At 33.3% G+C, this 25852-nt stretch overlaps 1 protein-coding gene across 1 annotated transcript; it reads right to left on the bottom strand.

Annotated features, from left to right (window-relative positions):
* Positions 1–342: 342 nt before the first annotated feature.
* On the bottom strand, positions 343–24232 carry LOC143048648 (E3 ubiquitin-protein ligase XIAP-like). Its single transcript, XM_076222433.1, has 9 exons — positions 23566–24232; positions 17736–17813; positions 15542–16258; positions 14786–14946; positions 13887–14013; positions 11718–11893; positions 10190–10229; positions 1948–2034; positions 343–1152 (listed from the first exon to the last, which is right to left on the bottom strand). The coding sequence occupies exons 3-9, from the start codon at positions 15999–16001 to the stop codon at positions 1070–1072; spliced, it is 1134 nt and encodes a 377-aa protein (XP_076078548.1). The 5' UTR covers positions 16002–16258; positions 17736–17813; positions 23566–24232; the 3' UTR covers positions 343–1069.
* Positions 24233–25852: the final 1620 nt, after the last annotated feature.

Here is a 25852-nt window from a genome sequence, read left to right as displayed (position 1 = left end):
ATGAACTCGGAACAAAGTGCGACCAAACGCAATTATCTTTTCAAGTATCTACTTGTATGAAACATTTTAAAAAATCAACATACCCCCCTCCCCCCTTTTTCCACCACCCTTGCCCGAACCCCAATGTTACATTATATATTACATTTATTGAACAATCTGAAGAAAAGAACCCAGACAAGATTGTGAGTGATGCAAATATGAAGTCATATTCCAATTTGAAAATAAACACCTTCTATTATGTATTTTTACATAAACTTCTATTTTTGCAGTTTTTGAGTTGATATTGCTATGGATAATATGTGTTTCCGTGGTAACAAATGAAGTCAACAACACTTGACGATAGTAGTTTAAAGTTTGCGTTAGCTTTTATGTATTTTCTTATTGGTTATAAAACAATTCAGGACATTTTAAAATCTCTTAAACTGCAATATTTTGCAAATAAAAACTCCGTTTCCAAGGAAAAAAACGGTTGCTATGGTGACAAAACTAAAAAAATCGCACGCATTTTTCTGTTTAATTTGGTAAAGTAGTATCCAAACTTCATAACTACAGTGCTAACTATTCTATACACATTTGCACTTTTCTGAAAAACACCAGAGAAAATTTGATAATTTCGCAAAAATCCCAATTTCAGAAAAGCTGAAAATATGCATTTTTTCGCTAAATTTTTCAAAAAATTTACAAATTAGGTTGACATGCAAATTTCACTAAATTGAAGCTTAAACCAAATTGTATCAATGATACATATTAACATTAATGCAAAATGCATGATTTTATTCATAATGAGGCTCTGGATTGTGGTGATTTAGCTGATTTTTGAAAGATTTTACCACGCTCAACTACAAAAAAATAGTGTGTCCGTTACCATGGCAACCGTTCATATTTTCCCACTCAAAATTATTTTTTTAGCAGTATTCATTTATTGCTTCTACTAGGCCAATTTTAGATAAAATCTGGAACCCCCCATATATCACATGTATATGGCACTCTGCCTGGTTAGTGGTTCGAATTAGTTAATATTTCAAATGTAGCCACGAATAAGTACAGAACTTGCACTGTACTATTGTCTTCAAATATTTTGATGTTTTGTAGATTCATGTCTTTGTATTAGAATATCCAGAAGATCTTCTATTTCATAGTCGCAACTTCCTTCTACAATATAAAACATTTCGTAATATAAAAGATTATAGTTTTGTGTATTTCTTAACTAAATTGAAAGGAACAGCAGTTCAATATAATAATATCAGATTATTACATGGCATTTTTCATATCGCATGCCATGTGATAACGTTACGGAAAGGCATGTGATAACAATCGAAGCATGTGATAAACTTTTCATATCAGCCCGCTAAGCACCAATTCGAAAAAATATAAAAAAATTTAATGCTATTATCATACGGTAAAAATCATATGTTATTTAGTCTAAGTATATGATAATGTGGGTTAAGCTTTTAGCAAAGAGGGATATCATAATGTACCAATGGGCCAATACTTGATATAAAACATGCAACATAAAATGACAGGTACGAACATGGGTATAGACCTCGATTTATTTTCAACGATAGATTCACTGAAGTAATGTTGTATGTCTAGGCCGAGAACTTAAATAAATAGCAGTGTTAAATCATTGCATTAGTTAATAAACAGACAATTTTCACCATTACATATTCATTTCGTTCATGATCACTTTGCCTTGTCAATTTCTCTCTTTATCTTGTAGAACTAGTTTTTAAAACAGCTGCAAGTCACAATTAATAATGTTCCTCTTATAAATCTATAATACATGTCGTTATAGAAAAAAGTCTTCTTGTAATTGTTTGATACATACTTTTTATTTCTTTTTTATCTTAGTGTAATTGAAATAGCTTAATGCTTTTCTTTCATATTGTCCATTTTCAACTACATTGAATCATGTTATTTGTATTAATAAAACAAAAATGTTATCACCTGAATTCTCTGAAAATGTGCTGGTAGCATAAAGAATATCGTCAATGGAGAATCCCATGTCAGATAGTGACATTGTGTTTCCTTTTTCTGAAGAAAACATTAATATATATAAAACAAGATACCGAGAAAGCACGGAGAGTAAAACACCTTAAATACCGAAATTCAAGAAAAATTAAAACGAAAAGTTCCTTATTAAATGGCAAGATAAAAAATTCCAGCATATCCACGAATAGCTGTCATTCGTACATCTGTGGTTATGTACATTTTTTTTATTGTTCTATGATTTAAATTCAACCCACAGTCGCCTAAACAGATCCTTTAAACAATACTAGCTGGACGTTTTGCCTCCAATATTCTATACTTTACTTTTGATAGTTATACTGATAAAGATGTTCATGCGTAACGGAATCTGATATCTGACACTGACCCCACTTTTCAACATGTATCTTCCAGTCAACAAAGTATGTTTAATGATTCAGCTATCCTTGTGTTCGATGTCAGTTGAAAATAGGGTACAAGAACTTACAAGGGAACAAATAAATCAATAAATTAATCTACCTATCAATTGCTCTTCAACTTCATTCCTTATTAAGCATTTTTAACTTTTGTGATTCGAGCGTAGACGAAACGCTGACGCAAATATAAAATGCCAATCCTGGTATTTATGATAGGTTTGTTTGAGTAGGATCCAAGGGTATATAAAGAGTATAAAATCATGAGTATTCCAGAGTATCTGTTTTTCATAGTAAAACTTTAAAAATAATGCGTTTTTTTATGTATTTGATGTATGAATACGCAGCAATATCTCTACAAATTGCGTGCCTAAATCTTGTTACGTGATAAAGTACGCTGGTTCCAACCATTTGAGAATTAGGACTGTTTATGTGGCCAAGTTAAAAAGGAAAATGGAATGCTATGTCTAACATTCCCTCATTTACAAATGTCAGTCAATTTCGTCCGCCCTTCATTCTTATATAACTTGCATGTCAAGATGTTGAACAAACAAATTTAATTACTCAATATAATGCTTCATGGTATCAATACAGGTTGTGAAAGGTATGTATATGATAAAATGGGCGTCAAGTTGGTTACCTATTCCCTATTCCCTATTCGTTACCTATTCCCTATTCCCTATTCGTTGCCTATTCGTTACCTATTCCCTATTCCCTATTCGTTACCTATTCGTTACCTATTCCCTATTCCCTATTCGTTGCCTATTCGTTACCTATTCCCTATTCCCTATTCGCTACCTATTCCCTATTCCCTATTCGTTACCTATTCGTTACTTATTTGATTTTTAATATCCTTCCCCCTTTTTAATTATGGCATGGAATAGTTTAATATGGCTGCCGTTACCATGGAAACGACACAATTGTGAAAAAAATGAGTTTTTGGTTTTTGGTGAACTGTTTGGATATTCTTCAACTTAGAATCATCATATTTTAAAACAATGTAGGTGCCCACTATATACAGGTGTTGGATGATTTTGGCGATCATTGGAACTACTATGTTGCCATGGAAACTACACCAAAATTTTCAAAATTCTAAAAATGCTCAAAACTTCATGAAACTTCACAGTAATGATGAGCAACATTGGAGTTGGAATTTCCAAAATAGGTCTTGTTACCATGGAAACAATGCAAAAAGGTCAAAAATTTCAAAAATAAGAATTTTCCGCAAACTGGATGAAACTTTACAGGAATGGTAACTGGCATAGGCAGAGTTGGATTTTGAAGTTAGAATTTTCAAAATGGCCGCCGTAACCATGGAAACAGCAAAAATATCAAAAATTCAAAATGTTCAAACTTAATGAAACTTTGCAAAAATGTTACTAGACATCTGTAGATGCTCTCTTTGACTTTGGAATTGTCAAAATGGCTGCCGCTCACCTGGTAATAGGGGGAAGGGGTGCCTTCCGTTATTGCTAGCAATTACAAATCTAGTTGTTAATAGTCTTACATATGGTAATAGTTCTGAATTGGTTGAGGTAAAATGATCTTTTTATGACCTATTTATATGTGTTTGTGCTCAACCGATCCTTTTACTTCATGTTCGATACGCATTTGTTCCTTACTTGTTTTTTTTATACGTTCTACCTTTTAACTGCTTTATGTCCGTATGTTTGAAGATGGATCTTGGTTCGACGGGATGAAATCACCGTGTTAGCGCTTGCGTAAAAACGAAGATGTGGTATGATTGCCAATGAGACAACACTCCACATTAGACCAAAATGACACAGAAATTATCAACTATAGTTCACTGTACGGCCTTCAACAATGAGCATAGCCCAAACCGTGTAGTCACCTATAAAAGGCCCAGACATGACAACCTCATACAATTCAAACGACAAAACTGACGGCCGTATTTCATATACAAAAAAATAAACGGAAATATGTAACACAAAAACAAACGATAACTACTTAATTTCAGGCTCTTGTCTAGGGACAGGCACATACTTACATAATGTGGTAGAGTTAAACATGTAAGCAGGGTGTACATCGTTTCGGAGCATGCTATTACCTTGTTTAATTCGTTCCATCACTCGCTTATAATTCGCTTATAATACGTGTATCTTACGTTGCACCTTTTAAAACATGATTTTCAATTGTTTTGTTGTCTCTGGTGGAAGATTTGGGCTCTTAGAGGTGATATAACTCTATAAGTGCATTTGTATCCGTTCCAGCGGTCGGATAATACCCTGTTAATATTCGTTACTAATTCGCTTGTAAAAAGTTTGTTGTACGTTGCACCTTTTAGAAAATGATTTCCAATTGTGTTCATATCTCTGGTGGTAATAATGTGTTCTTATAGATGAAATACCCCTTGAAGCGCATATGTACTCGTTCCAGCGATCGGTTAATACCCTGTTACCTATTCGTTACCTATTCGTTACCTATTCACTTATAGTACGTTTGTTGTACGTTGCACCTTTTAGAAAAGGATTTTCAATTAAATTCATATCTCTGGTGGTAACAATGTGTTCTTAGAGATGAAATGACCCCATTAGAGCGCATGTACCCGTTCCAGCGCTCGGTAAATAACCTGTTACCTATTCGTTACTTATTCGCTTTTAATGCGCGGGGTATACGGTGCACCTTGAAATAAATAGTTTTTTAATTGTGTTCAGGTCTCTGGTGGTAAGAATGTGTTCTTAGAGATAAAATTACCCTATTAGCGCGCATGTACCCGTTCCAGCGCTCGGTTAATACCCTGTTACCTATTCGTTACCTATTCGTTACCTATTCGCTTATAATACATTTTTTTATACGTTGCACCTGTTAGAAAAGGATTTTCAATTATGTCCAGGTCTCAGACGGTAACAATGTGTTCTTAAAGATGAAATGACCCCATTAGAGCGCATGTACCCGTTCTAGCGCTCGGTAAATAACCTGTTACCTATTCGTTACCTATTCGCTTTTAATGCGGGGGGTATACGCTGCACCTTGAAATAAATCGTTTTTTAATTGTGTTCAGGTCTCTGGTGGTAAGAATGTGTTCTTAGAGATGAAATGACCCTATTAGCGCGCATGTACCCGTTCCAGCGCTCGGTTAATACCCTGTTACCTATTCGTTACCTATTCGCTTATAATACATTTTTTTATACGTTGCACCTGTTAGAAAAGGATTTTCAATTATGTCCAGGTCTCAGACGGTAACAATGTGTTCTTAGAGATGAAATGACCCCATTAGAGCGCATGTACCCGTTCCAGCGCTCGGTAAATAACCTGTTACCTATTCGTTACTTATTCGCTTTTAATGCGCGGGGTATAAGGTGCACCTTGAAATAAATAGTTTTTTAATTGTGTTCAGGTCTCTGGTGGTAAGAATGTGTTCTTAGAGATAAAATTACCCTATTAGCGCGCATGTACCCGTTCCAGCGCTCGGTTAATACCCTGTTACCTATTCGTTACCTATTCGTTACCTATTCGCTTATAATACATTTTTTTATACGTTGCACCTGTTAGAAAAGGATTTTCAATTATGTCCAGGTCTCAGACGGTAACAATATGTTCTTAAAGATGAAATGACCCTGTTAGAGCGCATGTACCCGTTCCAGCGCTCGGTAAATAACCTGTTACCTATTCGTTACTTATTCGCTTTTAATGCGCGGGGTATACGGTGCACCTTGAAATAAATCGTTTTTTAATTGTGTTCAGGTCTCTGGTGGTAGGAATGTGTTCTTAGAGATGAAATGACCCTATTAGCGCGCATGTACCCGTTCCAGCGCTCGGTAAATACCCTGTTACCTATTCGTTACCTATTCACTTATAATACGTTTGTTGTACGTTGCACCTTTCAGAAAAGGATTTTCAATGGTGTCCGTGTCTCTGGTGGTAACAATGTGTTCTTAGAGATGAAATGACCCTATTAGCGCGCATGTACCCGTTCCAGCGCTCGATAAATACCCTGTTACCTATTCGTTACCTATTCACTTATAATACGTTTGTTGTACGTTGCACATTTTAGAAAAGGATTTTTAATTCAGTTCATATTTTTGGTGGTAATAATGTGTTCTTTTAGATGAAATACCCCTATTAGCGCGTATGTACTCGTTCCAGCGCTCAGTTAATACCCTGCTACTTATTCGTTCCTTATTTGCTTTTAATGCACGAGGTATACGTTGCACCTTGAAATAAATCGTTTTTTAATAGTGTTCATGTCTCTGGTGGTAACAATGTGTTCCTAGAGATGAAATGACCCTATTACAGCGCATGAACCCGTTCCAGCGCTCGTTTAATACCCTGTTACCTATTCGTTACCTATTCACTTATAATACGTTTGTTGTATGTTGCACCGAATAAGTAACGAATAGGTAACAGGTTATTTACCGAGCGCTGGAACGGGTACATGCGCTCTAATGGGGTCATTCATCTCTAAGAACACATTGTTACCACCAGACATGAACACAATTAAAACACGATTTATTTCAAGTTGCAGCGTATACCCCGCGCATTAAAAGCGAATAGGTAACGAATAGGTAACAAGATTATTTACCGAGCACTGGAACGGGTACATGAGCGCTAATAGGGTAATTTCATCTCTAAGAACACATTGTTACCACCTGAGACATGGACATAATTGAAAATCCTTTTCTAACAGGTGAAACGTATAAGAAAATGTATTATAAGCGAATAGGTAACGAACAGGTAACGAATAGGTAACAGGGTATTAACCGAGCGCTGGAACGGGTACATGCGCGCTAATAGGGTCATTTCATCTTTAAGAACACATTGTTACCACCTGAGACATGGACATAATTGAAAATCCTTTTCTAACAGGTGAAACGTATAAGAAAATGTATTATAAGCGAATAGATAACGAATAGGTAACGAATAGGTAACATGGTATTAACCGAGCGCTGGAACGGGTACATGCGCGCTAATAGGGTCATTTCATCTCTAAGAACACATTCCTACCACCAGAGACCTGAACACAATTAAAAAACGATTTATTTCAAGGTGCACCGTATACCCCGCGCATTAAAAGCGAATAAGTAACGAATAGGTAACAGGTTATTTACCGAGCGCTAGAACGGGTACATGCGCTCTAATGGGGTCATTCATCTCTAAGAACACATTGTTACCACCAGACATGAACACAATTAAAACACGATTTATTTCAAGTTGCAGCGTATACCCCGCGCATTTAAAGCGAATAGGTAACGAATAGGTAACAAGATTATTTACCGAGCACTGGAACGGGTACATGAGCGCTAATAGGGTAATTTCATCTCTAAGAACACATTGTTACCGTCTGAGACCTGGACATAATTGAAAATCCTTTTCTAACAGGTGCAACGTATAAAAAAATGTATTATAAGCGAATAGGTAACGAATAGGTAACGAATAAGTACAGGGTATTAACCGAGCGCTGGAACGGGTACATGCGCGCTAATAGGGTAATTTCATCTCTAAGAACACATTATTACCACCAGAGACCTGAACACAATTAAAAAACTATTTATTTCAAGGTGCACCTTATACCCCGCGCATTAAAAGCGAATAAGTAACGAATAGGTAACAGGTTATTTACCGAGCGCTGGAACGGGTACATGCGCTCTAAAGGGGTCATTTCATCTCTAAGAACACATTGTTACCACCAGAGATATGAATTTAATTGAAAATCCTTTTCTAAAAGATGCAACGTACAACAAACGTACTATAAGTGAATAGGTAACGAATAGGTAACGAATAGGTAACAGGGTATTAACCGATCGCTGGAACGAGTACATATGCGCTTCAAGGGGTATTTCATCTATAAGAACACATTATTACCACCAGAGATATGAACACAATTGGAAATCCTTTTCTAAAAGGTGCAACGTACAACAAACTTTTTACAAGCGAATTAGTAACGAATATTTAACAGGGTATTATCCGACCGCTGGAACGGATACAAATGCACTTATAGAGTTATATCACCTCTAAGAGCCCAAATCTTCCACCAGAGACAACAAAACAATTGAAAATCATGTTTTAAAAGGTGCAACGTAAGATACACGTATTATAAGCGAATTATAAGCGAGTGATGGAACGAATTAAACAAGGTAATAGCATGCTCCGAAACGATGTACACCCTGCTTACATGTTTAACTCTACCACATTATGTAAGTATGTGCCTGTCCCTAGACAAGAGCCTGAAATTAAGTAGTTATCGTTTGTTTTTGTGTTACATATTTCCGTTTATTTTTTTGTATATGAAATACGGCCGTCAGTTTTGTTGTTTGAATTGTATGAGGTTGTCATGTCTGGGCCTTTTATAGGTGACTACACGGTTTGGGCTATGCTCATTGTTGAAGGCCGTACAGTGAACTATAGTTGATAATTTCTGTGTCATTTTGGTCTAATGTGGAGTGTTGTCTCATTGGCAATCATACCACATCTTCGTTTTTACGCAAGCGCTAACACGGTGATTTCATCCCGTCGAACCAAGATCCATCTTCAAACATACGGACATAAAGCAGTTAAAAGGTAGAACGTATAAAAAACAAGTAAGGAACAAATGCGTATCGAACATGAAGTAAAAGGATCGGTTGAGCACAAACACATATAAATAGGTCATAAAAAGATCATTTTACCTCAACCAATTCAGAACTATTACCATATGTAAGACTATTAACAACTAGATTTGTAATTGCTAGCAATAACGGAAGGCACCCCTTCCCCCTATTACCAGGTGAGCGGCAGCCATTTTGACAATTTCAAAGTCAAAGAGAGCATCTACAGATGTCTAGTAACATTTTTGCAAAGTTTCATTAAGTTTGAACATTTTGAATTTTTGATATTTTTGCTGTTTCCATGGTTACGGCGGCCATTTTGAAAATTCTAACTTCAAAATCCAACTCTGCCTATGCCAGTTACCATTCCTGTAAAGTTTCATCCAGTTTGCGGAAAATTCTTATTTTTGAAATTTTTGACCTTTTTGCATTGTTTCCATGGTAACAAGACCTATTTTGGAAATTCCAACTCCAATGTTGCTCATCATTACTGTGAAGTTTCATGAAGTTTTGAGCATTTTTAGAATTTTGAAAATTTTGGTGTAGTTTCCATGGCAACATAGTAGTTCCAATGATCGCCAAAATCATCCAACACCTGTATATAGTGGGCACCTACATTGTTTTAAAATATGATGATTCTAAGTTGAAGCATATCCAAACAGTTCACCAAAAACCAAAAACTCATTTTTTTCACAATTGTGCCGTTTCCATGGTAACGGCAGCCATATTAAACTATTCCATGCCATAATTAAAAAGGGGGAAGGATATTAAAAATCAAATAAGTAACGAATAGGTAACGAATAGGGAATAGGGAATAGGTAACGAATAGGTAACGAATAGGGAATAGGGAATAGGTAACGAATAGGCAACGAATAGGGAATAGGGAATAGGTAACGAATAGGTAACGAATAGGGAATAGGGAATAGGTAACGAATAGGCAACGAATAGGGAATAGGGAATAGGTAACGAATAGGGAATAGGGAATAGGTAACCAACTTGACGCCCATTATGATAAAACGGTTTTTGCCTTGCGAGGAAAATACCATTGTAACTATATTGGGTTAATGTGTGCCACATGCTTAACATAATTATGTCTTTCGTTTATTCTTTATCGGATTGGTAATATTTTGGTTAAAGCTGTTCAAGTCACTTCGTCATGTCGGGGTTTTTATGGTTGGTATATGGTTTACGGAGGAAAGATGTGACATAGGCAATTATACTACACTATCTTGATTTAATACGTACCTAGACTGACTTTTTTCAATTTTTCGATTTCAGTTTTCTCCTGAAATATCAAACCATAATTGAAATTAATATGAAATAATATTAACAAATTTACAACCTATTTTTTGATCAGGTGAAAAGAGCAAACAGACACATCATTAACGAAAGTAATAAACCAACGAAACTATTAATATAAGCGCGCATCTAGATACGAACACAATGTACGTACACATAATACAAACTGCGTTCATATCTCAAATATTAGGAACAAAGAATGTGCTAAATAGGACCTAGATTGGGGCAATGATTTTCTCAATTTTTCAGGTCTGCAAAATGTAAAACAATCGTCGTATTTTGATAATATATTCGTAATTTGCCGATTCTTGAAGTAAAAAATGTACACTTATGAAAAGGTGTCTTTTGACAAGTCAATTTTTTTTAGATATTTTCATTTAGGAAACAATTCATGGCCATTTTAAAATGTATCATTGAGTTTAAATTCAAAGACATATTTGAACCTTAGGACCACACACAGGTGGTTCGTCGTTACATTAAGATAGAACAGATTTATACCCCTTGATAGGACTATTTTACCTTAAAAAAACAAACTAAGTATTCCTGTTTTTAGAATGATAATAATTAAGAATATGTATTATACGTATACTTTAATGTACTATAACAAGATCGGTACGTTAGGTGAATATAAATTCATGATATTGAATTCACATCCGTCTAGCGTCAGTATTTATGATTGGTATAAAAAAATGATAAATTATGGTTGTAAGTTTCAGTTTGTAAATAAGCAATTCACAGTAAATATAACAGAAAAAGTTTAAATTTGCTTCAGATAAAAGGACAAGAACTCTCAAACTTATTTGACCAAATATGTATATCTCAACTTTTCAGAGTTCAACTCTGTTAAGGTATTTGAAGTTTCATTCATAGTTTTTCTCGGAGGATATTTATACTTTTTAATTATATAAGAGTCAACATGTTTGTTTGTTTGCGTGTTCGTCCCTCGTTGCCGTTTTATGCATAACACTTTTGTTCCAGTGTATTCATGTTGACTGAACTAAATATGTAGATATATAGGTATATGAAGATGTGGTAAGAGTGTCAATGAGACAACTCTCCATCCAAATAAATTTTTATAAAAATAAACCATTATGGGTCAAGGTACGGCCTTCAGCAAGCTATAAAAGGCCTCAAAGTTACAAGTGTAAAACCATTCAAACGGGAAAACCAACGGTCTAATCTATATAAAAAACGAGAATCGAGAAACATGTATAAACTACATAAACAAACGACAACTACTGTACATCAGATACCATGGACTTGGAGTGTTTTGTTTACTTCCCTCATAGGATAAGGTGAGTTATATATTAAAACCAGGTAACTCCGACCTTGAATTTGCCCTTTGACCTCTATAAAAGTAAACAATAATAAAACTATTTACCTTATCAGTCTCAGATCTACAGACACAAACAAATGATGACAATCGACATCCTTAGTTAATTTTATTTTTTAACCTATTATCATATATGTTCACCTTGTTATTTTTGCGAACATGGTTTATGTACGAGTCTCCTCTCATAAGATGAACAAACTTGCAATCTTCAAGTTGAATAATATGCTTTTCCCAGGGTTCGTCAGCCGGTTCCCAACGACGTAAGCCTCCATTGCAGTAAAAACATCTTACACAATCAGAATCACCATCTTCATCAGCTATAGAAAGGTTATAAAAACTACTCAATATGACGCATGAACAAAATATTGTGATACACTTTTAACATTGTTTTACCCAACACTCGTATGTTGTTTTCTTTCAAATGTCTTCTCACTTAAGTTTTGATAAATCCCAAAATCTACTTTTACATTAAATACACAAAATGACAACATTTAATTATAGGTATTGCTGTTTTTTTCACGAGTTCAAAGACTGGTATGTCATTAATTTAACAAAAAAGTACCAACCCTATATGTGTCTTTTTTTTAATCAATAACCAATACTAGTATAATCAAGGTTTCGACTAAGGATGTTATGAACAGTACACTGCAAGATATTTTGGTTTGTCTTTTTAATAGACCTTTTCAACATCTCTCGACACCGACTAATGACACCTACAGTTTACAGGTAAAACGGATGGGTCGTCTCAAATACAAAAACCTTCTATTCATGATTATTTGTATACGTAACATATTGGATTGGCGGTTATAGCTTATTTTACAATGTTATATTATATATACATATGCAAAATAATACTGTATGTTGTATCAATTATATATGTTATGTGTATATGCCCCCCTGGGGACCTAATTTGGAAAATAAAATTTATTTTATTTTATCTTATTTGATCTTATCTTGTCTTATACTGTCTTGGCTATATAGCTTCAGAATATATATCAACCAAATAAATAAATAAATATATGTATCTGTCATAAATATAATTTTCTTAATTTGTATTTATTTACACGACATTTCATGTTGAACTGATTACAACAAATACAGCAACCATTCTGCATCCTGATACGTTTTCTCTTCAATTTTATGATTATGTGAGTCTTTTACCAAATATTTGCCGCATGAAAATAAAGATTAATTTGTTGGTGTAAAAAGTAAAATCACAAAAATACTGAACTTAAAGGAAAATCAATTCGGAAAGTCCATGATCACATGGCAAAATCAAATAACAATACACATCAAAAACGAATGGACAAGAACTGTCATATTCCTGACTTTGTACAGGCATTTTCAAATGTAGAAAATGGTGGATTACACCTGGTTTTATAGCGCTAACCCTCTCACTTTGATGACAGTCTCATCAACTTCCGTTATATTTACAATGATGCGTGAACTAAACAGACAGAATAAATAAAATAGTCAAAATATGGGTACAGCAGTCATCATCGTGTAACATTTTTAAAAGGAACAATTTGTTTCTCTATATCCAATTTGCGGAACAAAGTTTTGTACCTTTTTCCTTCTTTTTTGTTCGTACTTAAGATTTTTTTTTATCTCATCTATGACCGTTCATAAGGGATGTTTTGGATCAAAATAAGGAAAAATGGTTTGCTGCATTTCCCGGAGGACTGTGTTCTCCTTAGAGACAAAGTTTATCCAAATCGTCATCCTTTAGTTACACTATTTATAACACCTCAAATTAATCGTAAGCCATAACATTAGAGAAAAAAGGAGCAAATTTAATAGCGTGATTGGTGAATACAGAATTCAAGTGCAACACCAAAATATTGAATTAAAATATACAAAGTATTGAGTACATTATGCAGGCCCCCCAGGCCAAAACTAACAGAAATTGTGGAAACGTCTGCCACCCTTGTCAACAGACATATATAGACACTGTTTAAGTAAATTGTAACCACAATTAAGCATGATTTGTTCTTTTCATTTTCCAAATTCCACCAGGACAGCTAGAAACTCAACGTCTCAAAAGATGAAATGTGACTTAAAGTCCATCATTTCCTTTACATATATATATAATAAACTATAAAAAAAATCCATGTTATTTGGACTCTGTAGGAAAGTTGTATCATTGTCAATGAAAGTAATAAAATCAATAATGATTTATTTTTATTTAATTTTTGAGACGACCATTCACATTTTACCTGTCGTAATCGTTCTCAACTGTAGGTGTCGAGAGATGTTGAAAAGGTCTAATAATCGTATCAAAATACTACAATCAAAAGAATACAGACATACCAACACAGTAAAATCCTGCAATTGCCATCATTTCTGGTGTTTGTTTGATTGTTGTTTTCCATTTGTTTTGAAATGTTGCTATACGACTTTCTACATCTTTCATTACATTGTTGTATGGGTTGAATATCTTAAATGAAATAATTATTTCAGGTTTATCCATCACGGTGGGATCAAGAAATGTTTTAACGAAAATTGTCTAACTTAGATCTAATGTTATATGTGTACTGACAATTGTAAATTCATACACATATATTCAAGAATTAAATGAAAGTATGCTTCTTTCATTCATTAATTTATTGATATCAGAATCAATGTAAGTACTCATACGATAGTTTTCACCGATTTTATTACAGTTGTAATTGATAACATTCTTATCTGTATCTGGAATACTTGATATTATTATCTCACGTTTATTGAAATGAAAAACGCCATTTCATAAACGGTGATTATTTGGTTCAACTACGACCAAGATGTGAAAGAGAGCACTATTTGATAACAATATAAACTTCTCCGTTAAATTGTAATTTTCCTCCCGGATATCTATTTTAAAATATTATAGAAAAGTGCATACTTGCACACATGCATAAATGTATATTAAGAACGTTGTCTATCAATTCATTATTTTTAAAACCACTATAATTTTGAGTATTTACATATAAAATAAGCCTTTTTCGTTGTTTTTTTTTTTTTTTTTTTATCACAAACCTCATCATTATCTAACCTCAATGCACACACCTACTTTTTTTCATAGTTTCACAAATTAGCAATATCACTTTGTAACCGAAAACAATGTATATGTTGTATTGCAATACAATTATTCTTTATATGTAAACTAATGTTTTGAGTATAGGCAAATTATTCCTATGAAGAAATAAAAAAATATCAACATTAAAAAAAACCTTTTTCCATTTCTCTTGTTCTGCTTTAACAAAATCCTCTCCTTTTTCTTCTCTTAATAAAATGCAGTCTGGACTAAACAAAACATGTCTCTGCCACATGTCATTTTCAGAATCAGAATAGAGCAATTTTAAGTTACAACAGCAACAAGTTAAAGCATCGTCTACAAAATAACTATTACTTTGAGGTACGTATATTGATCGACCAGCAACAGATATTATAAACATAATAACATATAAGATACTACAAAATAGACATTCTTTAGAATTTGTAGTATCTATGACAACGCACGATATATAAAAGAACTATGTTCCTTGAAACAGACATATTCCTCCGGGTGCGGGAATTTCTCGCTGCATTGTCTGCTCTATGGTCGGGTTGTTGTCTCTCTGACACATTCCCCATTTCCATTCTTAATTTTATATTCTTATGAGATACCAATTTATTTCTGTAGTATGATTTTTTTTTAATTGTTAGTAGTATTCATTCATATTTCATTTTTTGAATACACATTGTGTTAGTTAATTTATATTGCCACACACACACACACACACACATACATTTGACAGAAGGCGATTTGCATTTCAATTGAAAAGTTATCCCTGAAAAGAAATCGGGGAAGCGTGAAGAGTAAAGATTGGGGATTAAGGGCGAGGCGTGGTAGTTGAATTTGGTAGATATTTGAGAAAAGACACGTACACACACATTCACACACACACACATTTTTTATATTAATATATATGTCATATACAACTTACTAGAATAAAAAAATCCAGTTCGTGCCGCATTTACATATTCTTTACATATTTCAGGGTATGGACAGTCTTCAAAAGAATTTATCCGCTTCTGTATCTCAGTATATTCTTTATGAACATAGAACTCTGCAAGTTCGGTTACTTTTGATGTATTGAAATTTAGACAAACGCTCCTTATATAAGGGCAATCTTTAGATAGCCGTTTGTGTGCCTCTACAGGCGTTTCATGAGCTTTCCATGTAGTGGGAGCGGTTAAAATGCCGCACATGAAACATCGTATTTTATAAATTCCATTCTCCTGACCGTTAAAATAAAATCCTGCCTCTATTAAAGAATTCCTAGAATATAGATATTCTAAAGGCCAGTGTCGAAAAGTTCTTTGTCGAACAAAAAGACACGAATAAAAGCACACGTCTATCAAATGATATAGTTTTATAGAGATAACTATTGGACATTTTTTCATGTTTGATCGGCATCAATATGAAATGATTATTGATAACATTCTGCCAATAATTACTGCAATAGGCTTCTTTAGGTTTAGTTATCAGTTAACATTTGTTTAAATACATAATGCACTTTAATTCCAAGTTACTCGATTCTAAGTTTGTAAATTATTCATAGAATCCTGATGCATTGCGATTGCCATTTCACTAAGCTATATCTACATTGTCATTTAGTAGTAATCAAACAACAATTCATCTCACTGCAACTCTGCATAGGCTGAAAAGGAAAAGCTATAAGTTATGATAACCAGTTTCTTGTATTTAAGTGTTGTATTTTTTAAAGTTATTTGAAAATGTTGATGTTATCGTTAGAATTTACAAAACCCGAACAAATATACAAATAAACATTTACATCAAATATAATTATACTTGGGTTTAAAGCTCATTCTGGTGTTTATACATGTATGTGTTTGCCTGTCTGTCTCTCCGTTTGTTTTGATAGATTTAATTGATTAATACATATGGAAGCGTATTAGGGACATAGTAAAATAAAATTGGATTAAACTTTTTTTCAAAGTCGAAACTTTGCCATTTTAAATGTAATTTCAACTTTTTGACTTCAACGCGAAATTATAACTTTTATATATATTGATAATTTAAAATTCAAATTTTTTACGCTTTCAAAACCGGAATTTAGACTTTTGTTTAACTCAATATTTATACTATTTTTAAACTCAAAGTTTCAACTTTGAAAAAAGTTATTTTAAAAACTTTAATGTTAACACAGTTACAACAGTTTAGGGTTCGGGAGGAGATACGGACGCAAGTTATTAAAAGAGGGGCAAACGATATCTGAGGGAGTGTCAAACTCATTGACTAAAATGAAAAAGACAAACAGACAAATAATAGTACTCTAAACACAGCATAGAATTTAAAGACTTATTATCAAAGCTCATTTTGACAATTGATATTCCGAAATTGGTTTTGTTAATAAATCATGATATGAATTAGAAATTAATAGATTTTCTATCGGAAAGAAATGAATGTTGACAGAACAAAAGTATAGTTTTTCAATAATCCTATTTTTAGTTTCCACGACGCAGACATAGGATTGTCTGATTTAGACATTAAGCATTCCTTGTTCTTTGGTAGGTTTTCAAACAAGAACAATATCTATAAAAAATTCAAAAAGAAAACGTCAGGTTCAAAATTAATTTACTTTTAACACTTAAATCCACGTTTGATATCAGTTTTAAGAAATAGTCCCTTGCAACGGCTAAAACGATTTTTCTATACTAAGATCAATTCCCAAAAGCTCAATACTTGGGATGGAAGCCAATACACAATTTTATTAGTAGACAAAGCGTATCTTATTGTATATCAAGTTATAGGGTTTCAACGCCTTGATACCAGTACATTATAACGAATTGTATTTGAAAACTCTTACGTTTCAAAGGAGATGGGATTGTCCCCAATATATGATAAAATTGTATGACATGGTTGGTCTGGATCACCTTTCTTTACTGTAATGAATCTTGTATGTCGAACTTGAAGTCTGCTAGCCATAAATTGAAATCACGAACCAACTGCTTACCTGTGAACCAAGTCTTATAGTATGACGACTCTAGATCTTAGCGTCAATCCCCCCCCCAAAAAAAAATATTTCTAAATATGTATTTCTAAATCTTTCAAGTCTTTTGAATACTTCCTACTTGAGTGTTCTGGCTTTTCCGCAATTCAAAATACATACTTACCCAATTTGCATGAATATATATATATATATATGTAAATCGGTTCCACTTTCCAGGCCAGTGCTTCACAGAGATATCGTCCTACGATAAAATATAAATGTAATTAAACATTTTCTCTGTTTTATTAAAATAAACTATCATAGTTGGTAAATATCATTTACCTGTTCCCCTCATGCAGAAAATCGTCAAAGATGCAGGTTTATAATTTGGTACAACACAAGTTTATCTTTCAAGCATTGTAATAATTGTATTATATTGTATTGACTTGAAAAGCCTTAAACATATGCACATAAAGAGAGGATGTTCGTCTTAATTGAACAAGAGTATACCGTATTAGTGTGGATAACTCTTTTTGTTTGTTTGTTTTATTAAAACTTCTTTATTTTTATACTATTTACATTTGGGTCTTCCCCAATATTAATTGGTTGTACATTTTGTAATGGTTTTAGAGACAACTCATAAGTTCTTGCTATATATTTAAGACTTTTTCTAATGTAAGTTCAGACCCTTCATTCATTAACTTTTCTCTAACTTTTGATTATTTTGTTCCAAAATCTATCCTGTCTCTGACCATTCCATCTAGGTTTGCGTACTAATTGGATTTTATAAAGACCTAAACTAGAGGCTCTAAAGAGCCTGTGTCGCTCACGTTGGTCTATGTGACTATTAAACAAAGGAAGCAGATGGATTCATGACAAAATTGTATTTTGGTGATGGTGATGTGTTTGTACATCTTACTTTACTGAACATTCTTGCTACTTACAATTATCTCTATCTATAATGAACTTGGCCCAGTAGTTTCAGTGGAAAATGTTAGTAAAAATTTACAAATTTTATAAAAATTGTTGAAAATTGACTATAAAGGACAATAACTCCTTAGGGGTCAATTGACCATTTCGGTCATGTTGACTTATTTGTAAATCTTACTTTGCTGAACATTATTGCTGTTTACAGTTTATCTCTATCTATAACCAGGTGCTTCGCAGGGCGCAGCTTTTTACGACCGCAGAGGTCGAACCCTGAACAGTTGGGGCAAGTATGGACAAAACATTCAAGGATGATACAGCTCTGAATTTGGATTGTGATCAAATTTTTGACATTACATGGTTTTTTTTTTACACAAAACAAATGTCAAGATTTTACAAATCAATTAAAGATTTCTTCTTCAAACTTTTTAAATCTAAAATTAAATAGTTGACACAGCATAGGTTTCTGACACAGAATGAATGTGGTCTAATGAACTTAAAAGTTTTTTTATGCCTTTGAGCAATTCACTATGCTGTTGAATATTAATCCTCTCAAAAAAATGTTTGAAGAAATTTCTTTTTATTTATGAAATCTGAAATGAGAAAAATTTCAACCCCCCCTTTTTTCACATCCCCGTTTCCCGTTTTCCAAAACTGATATCAATTCAAATTTCTAATGGAGTTTGCAACAATAACTACCCTTTTAAATACATCATAAAATATTAAAATGTAAAATAAAGTGCTTGTTATCACTGAATGGTAAAGATTGGTTGGTAGTAAAAGTGAATATACATTGTTTATTGTATAAAACAATAAAAAAAAACTTCATCAGCAACATTTTATATTGGCAAATTTCCAATGAAGTCATTTACATAAAGTTATTGGCAAATAAAAATAGAAAATGACATCATAGTCATGTCTGGCAAATTTCCAACATATATTATCAACTACTATTCTATACAAAGAAAGATAACTCCAATTGAAAATTAATTGCTATTGCACAATATTGTGCAATTAGATATTTCTTGCTATTGTGCAATACTGTGCAATTGAAAATTTCTTGCTATTGCACAATACTTGATATGGAATCCTAATTTGGACCAACTTGAAAACTGGGCCCATAATCAAAAATCAAAGTACATATTTAGATAAACCATATCAAATAAGCCCAAGAATTTAATTTTTGTTAAAATCAAACTTAGTTTAATATTGGACACTTTGGACCTTAATGTAGACCAATTTGAAAACTGGACCAAAAATTAAGAATCTACATACACAGTTAGATTTGGCATATCAAAGAACCCATTTATTCAATTTTTGATGAAATCAAACAAAGTTTAATTTTGGACCCCCATTTGGACCAACTTGAAAACTAGGCCAATAATTAAAAATCTTAGTACATTTTTAAATTCAGCATATCAAAGAACCCCAAGGATTCAATTTTTGTTAAAATCAAACTAAGTTTAATTTTGGACCCTTTGGACCGTAATGTAGACCAATTTGAAAACGGGACCAAAAATTAAGAATCTACATACATAGTTAGATTCGGCATATCAAAGAACCCCAATTATTCAATTTTTGATGAAATCACATAAAGTTCAATTTTGGACCCTTTGGACCCCTTATTTCTAAACTATTGGGACCAAAACTCCCAAAATCAAACCCAACCTTCCTTTTATGGTCATAAACCTTGTGGATAAATTTCATTGATTTCTATTTACTTATACTAAAGTTATGGTGCAAAAAACAAAAAATAATGCTTATTTGGGCCCCTTTTTGGCCCCTTATTCATAAAATGTTGTGACCTCAACTCCAAAAATCAATCCCAACCTTCCTTTTGTGGTCATAAACCTTGTGTTAAAATGTCATTGATTTCTATTTACTTAAACTAAAGTTATTGTGCGAAAACCAAGAATAATGCTTATTTGGGCCCTTTTTTGGCCCTTAATTCGTAAACTGTTGGAACCAAAACTCCCAAAATCAATCCCAACCTTCCTTTTGTGGTCATAAACCTTGTGTTTAAATTTCATTGATTTCTATTTACTTATACTAAAGTTATGGTGCAAAAAACAAAAAATAATGCTTATTTGGGCCCCTTTTTGGCCCCTAATTCATAAACTGTTGTGACCTCAACTCCAAAAATCAATCCCAACCTTCCTTTTGTGGTCATAAACCTTGTGTCAAAATTTCATAGATTTCTATTCACTTAAACTAAAGTTATAGTGCGAAAACCAAGAAAATGCTTATTTGGGCCCTTTTTGGCCCCTAATTCCTAAAATGTTGGGACCAAAACTCCCAAAATCAATCCCAACCATCCTTTTGTGGTCATAAACCTTGTGTTAAAATTTCATTGATTTCTATTCACTTTTACTAAAGTTAGAGTGCGAAAACTAAAAGTATTCGGACGACCACGACGATGACGCCGACGCCGACGATGACGACGACGACGCCAACGTGATAGCAATAGACGACCAAAAAATTTAAATTTTTGCGGTCGTATAATAATATACAAGATAATAACCAAAATCTGCAAAATTTCCTTAAAATTACTAATTTGGGGGCAGCAACCCAACAACAGGTTGTCTGATTTGTCTGAAAATTTCAGGGCAGATAGATCTTGACCTGATAAACAATTTTACCTAGTCAGATTTGCTCTAAATGCTTTGGTGTCAGAGATATAAGCCAAAATCTACATTTCCCCTCTATGTTCTATTTTTAGCCATGGCAGCTATCTCGGTTAGTTTGACGGGTCACGCCACACAATTTTTAAACTTAATACCCCAATAATGATTGTGGCCAAGTTTGGTTAAATTTGGCACAAGAGTTTCAGAGGAGAAGATTTTTGTAAAAGATTACAAAAATTTACGAAAAATTGGTCAAAATGGACTATAAGGGGCAATACCTCCTTCAGGGGCCAACTGATAATTTTGGTCATGTTGACTTATTTGTAGATCTTATTTTGCTGAACATTATTGCTGTTTACAGTTTATCTCTTTCTATAATAATATTCAAGATAATAACCAAAATCTGCAAAATTTCCTTCAAATTACTTTTTTCGGGGCAGCAACCCAATAACCGGTTGTCCTATTCATTTGAAAGTTTCAGCGCTGATAGATTTTCACTTGATGAACAATTTTACCCCATGTCAGATTTGCTCTAAATGCTTTGGTTTCAGAGTTATAAGCCAAAATCTACATTTCACCCCTATGTTCTATTTTTAGTCATGGCGGCCATCTTGGTTGGCTGGCCGGGTCACACCACACATGTTTTAAACTAAATACCCCAAAGATGATTGTGGCCAAGTTTGGATTAATTTGGCCATGTAGTTTCAGAGGAGAAGATTTTTGTAATAGATTAATAAGATTTACGAAAAATGGTTAAAAATTGACTATAAAGGGCAATAACTCCTAAAGTGGTCAATTGACCATTTCGGTCATGTTGACTTATTTGTAAATCTTTCTTTGCTGAACATTATTGCTGTTTACAGTTTATCTTTATCTATAATAATATTCAAGATAATAACCAAAAACAGCAAAATTTCCTTAAAATTACATATTCAGGGGCAGCAACCCAACAACGGGTTGTCTGATTCATCTGAAAATCTCAGGACAGATAGATCTTGACCTGATAAACAATTTTACACCTGTCAGATTTGCTCTAAATGCTTTGGTTTTTGAGTTATAAGCCAAAAACTGCATTTTACCCCTATGTTCTATTTTTAGCCATGGCGGCCATCTTGGTTGGTTGGCGGGGTCATGCCACACATTTTTTAAACTAGATACCCCAATGATGATTGTGGCCAAGTTTGGTTTAGTTTGGCCCAGCAGTTTCAGAGGAGAAGATTTTTGTAAAAGTTAACGACGACGGACGACGGACGACGACGACGACGGACGCCGGACGCAAAGTGATGGGAAAAGCTCACTTGGCCCTTCGGGCCAGGTGAGCTAAAAATGTCAAAGTTTATGTAGTATTTTTCCAGTTTTATTCTGGTCATCGGCAGTCATATTCCATGCAATATACACATTTCTGCCTTTCTCGCCTAAATATTGTACTAGATATGCACATTTTTCATCTCCCAGCTTCTTTATTAATGGCCCTTGAAACATGAATTCACAATATGTTTTTGATGCTTTCCGGGTCCGTGGGAGATCCCCAATGTCCGAGTTCATACAGGGTGTTCTACCATTTCATATCGGTAAGTTTATTTGACACATATCTTAATGTCTGTATTAATGAATAGGTATTTTGAATTTTTCTTGGTTTTAATTTCATGATTTTTGTGGACCGACATCTGACACCATATCATACATGTCATAATGTTTGATCGAAACGTTATATAATTGCTAATCTTAATGTCGGTGATTATTATAACTTCTGCAGTAATGAAGATGATGCATAAAAGAGGGACGAAAAATAAATCGAAAATAAACTGAAAACGCCATGGCTAAAAATGTAAAGGACAAACAGACAAACAATAGCACACATGACACAACATCGAAAACTAAAGAAAAAACAACACGGACCCCACCAAAAACTATTGGTTATCTCAGGTGCTCCGGAAGGGTAAGCAGATCCTGCTCCACATGTGGTGCCCGTCGTGTTGCTTATGAGATAACAAATCCGGTAAATAGTCTCATAAATGAATATGAAAAACACAAAATATAAATAATTCTAAAAACATCCATTCTCAGTCTTGCTTTAATATTTTTGAATTCATCTAAACTTTGGATAAAACAGTCATATTTGCCAGGAATTGTGATAATCTTAATGTAATATTTCAAAAGTAGTTTATGATATAACATGTATAAGTGTCACGTAAACAATGGTATAGTAGGATAACACAATATGTTAATTATTGTAGAAGAATTTGCGTATACATGTATTTTTCAAACATGTATATATTATGTTCATACATGTATGTTACACTTTTCCCAAAGAAAGCGTATTGCGCAATAATGTGAAATATCTGATGTTGCAATCTTTTTATTTAGAAATATTTCCCTTAAATTATCTATTAATACATTTTTTATGTATTGTTATTGTAAAAACTAAAATAAAAAAAACAAACAAACACAGTTATAACTTACGTCAGATGATGTTCTATGCCATTTCAAATGTAAACATTTTTAAAAAATGTGTATGTTATGTATACAACACAGGTAAAGATGTATGTGTGCATGTGTCACAAACAATCTTTCCTGACAAAGAGAAGGAAGTAAATTGATAATAAAAACTGTTGTGTAATTTTCGTTTTTGAATGTTTTAAAACAATTCAAAAGAGAAAATCATAGACCCTTTTCAATAATAATAGACAAAACATAATATGATAATCAGCAGCCAGTCACACACACTGGATTGTTGTCGTATGCAGAATGTTACCAAGGACCACCTGTACGGATGTAAGTCCAAATATATAATTGTCTTTTGTTCTGTATTTTTATTTATTCGGGTTGTTTTTGCTAGCCAGTAACGAAATATAGAAGATGTCCCAGATGCAGTATCCTTATTCACAACAGATATGGTCATGATGGTTTAACACAAACAATTAACACACTAACCAATAATTCAATATTGGTTTATTCATGTTATTTACACATATCATTATTTTAGTTGTCTAACAACAAGTAAATCTTAAATTTTTCACATTTTCAACGTTTGACAATGTTTGAGATCGTTTTCGAAATTCTGATATCTCCGTGAAAGGTGTATTCGGAAATCAGTCGTCTAGTCGACTAAAGATCTTTCGTTTCTACACGTCAGAAGAATATAAAGCCTCCAGAAATATTGTGATGGCATAAATTAAAGCAGTATACGTTCACGTCAACTTTGTGTGTTTGTGAGATTTATTTCTATGATCTTCTATTTGTATTCATCTAATGAGTGCAGTCCTTTTCAACTGATTTTATAGTATGTTCTTAATATGTTGTCCTGTTACACAACTATCCACGCGGTTACTGGGAGGGTAGGAGCCTTCAAAATAGTTTAACCCTGGCACATTATGTATGTCACGTTCCCAAGTCATGAGTTTGTAATTCAAATATAGTTTATTGAAAGTTGCGGTGTTACATATTTGTTTTCGATCATCATTTTGTACATGAATAAGACAGTTAGTTTTCTCGTTTGAATTGTTTTACATTATATAGCTGCCTATGTGTTATGGACATTGTGCTGTTGCATGACGTATGGTATGGTGACCTAGAGTTGTTAATTTCTGTGTCAATGTGGTATCTTTTGGAGAGTTTTTGTCATTGGCAATCTGATCACATATTTTTGTTATTGATTATGTCAGAATATATACTTCAACCTCTGCAATCGGTGCCTCGGTGGCCTAGTGGTTGATGTAGTTCATAAACTATATCGCTAGTCTGTCTGATGTGAGTTCGAACCCAACATGTGATTAGTGCGTATACACCTGTTGTTAATGACTAGGATATAAAAAAGAAATGTGGTATGATTGCAAATGAGACAACTATCCACAAGATACCAAAATGACACAGAAATTAACAGAATAGGAAGACAGCTCTCTCACAAGCAAAACAACTTTAACTGTATAAATATATGGGCATATACTACAGGCACGGTGACACATTCTACTGAATCCACACAGCACGAGTAACAAATCATGCAGTAATTATAAAAAAGAAGATATGTGGTATAATTGCCAATGAGACAACTATCCATAAGAGACCAAAATGACACAGAAATTAACAGAATATAGGATGTCAATTTTCCTGCTACAGATCGTTGGTTATCTATCGGACGTCGGACTATTCAAACCAATACAAATAAACGAAAGCAACAAATGCTGCACTGATAATGATAATTACAAGTACAGGGTCCGAAATCGACATTAAGAAGATAAGATAAGATAAGATAAGATAATTTTATTTACCAATCATGGTGCCCAAAATTTGAGCTATACAATCAAATGAATTACAAAATAAAGCACAGAAAATGATTAGAATGATTAAAGTACATTTAAACAAACAAACAAAAAAAAAAAACACATGAATACACATTTACACTAATTAACCTGATATAAACCAAGTAATTGACAACATAGTTGTTATGGGTGCCACTGTGACCTGGAGAAATTACATAAATCTTTATAGTTCTAGGTGTATGGGAGACAACTCCTGATCAATTTTATTTCCTATATATATATATATATATCTATATATATTTTTCTTCTATTTTTTTTTTTTATTTCAAACAACAATATTTTCTATAATTTTCTTTCGTTCTTCAAAAAGGGAGTGCAATAAATTAGATAAGTTTGAAGTAACAAACAAATCTTCAAATGAAAGAATCCAAACAAATTTCATTTCATCAGATAATCTTGAAAAATTTTTGAATTTTGAATTTAAATTAGAT

This window comes from Mytilus galloprovincialis, chromosome 10 (assembly GCF_965363235.1).
Source record: "Mytilus galloprovincialis chromosome 10, xbMytGall1.hap1.1, whole genome shotgun sequence".
NCBI classification, from domain to species: domain Eukaryota; kingdom Metazoa; phylum Mollusca; class Bivalvia; order Mytilida; family Mytilidae; genus Mytilus; species Mytilus galloprovincialis.
The sequence above is the reverse complement of the archived record's forward strand: the minus strand, read 5'-3'. Positions and strand labels throughout refer to the sequence as shown.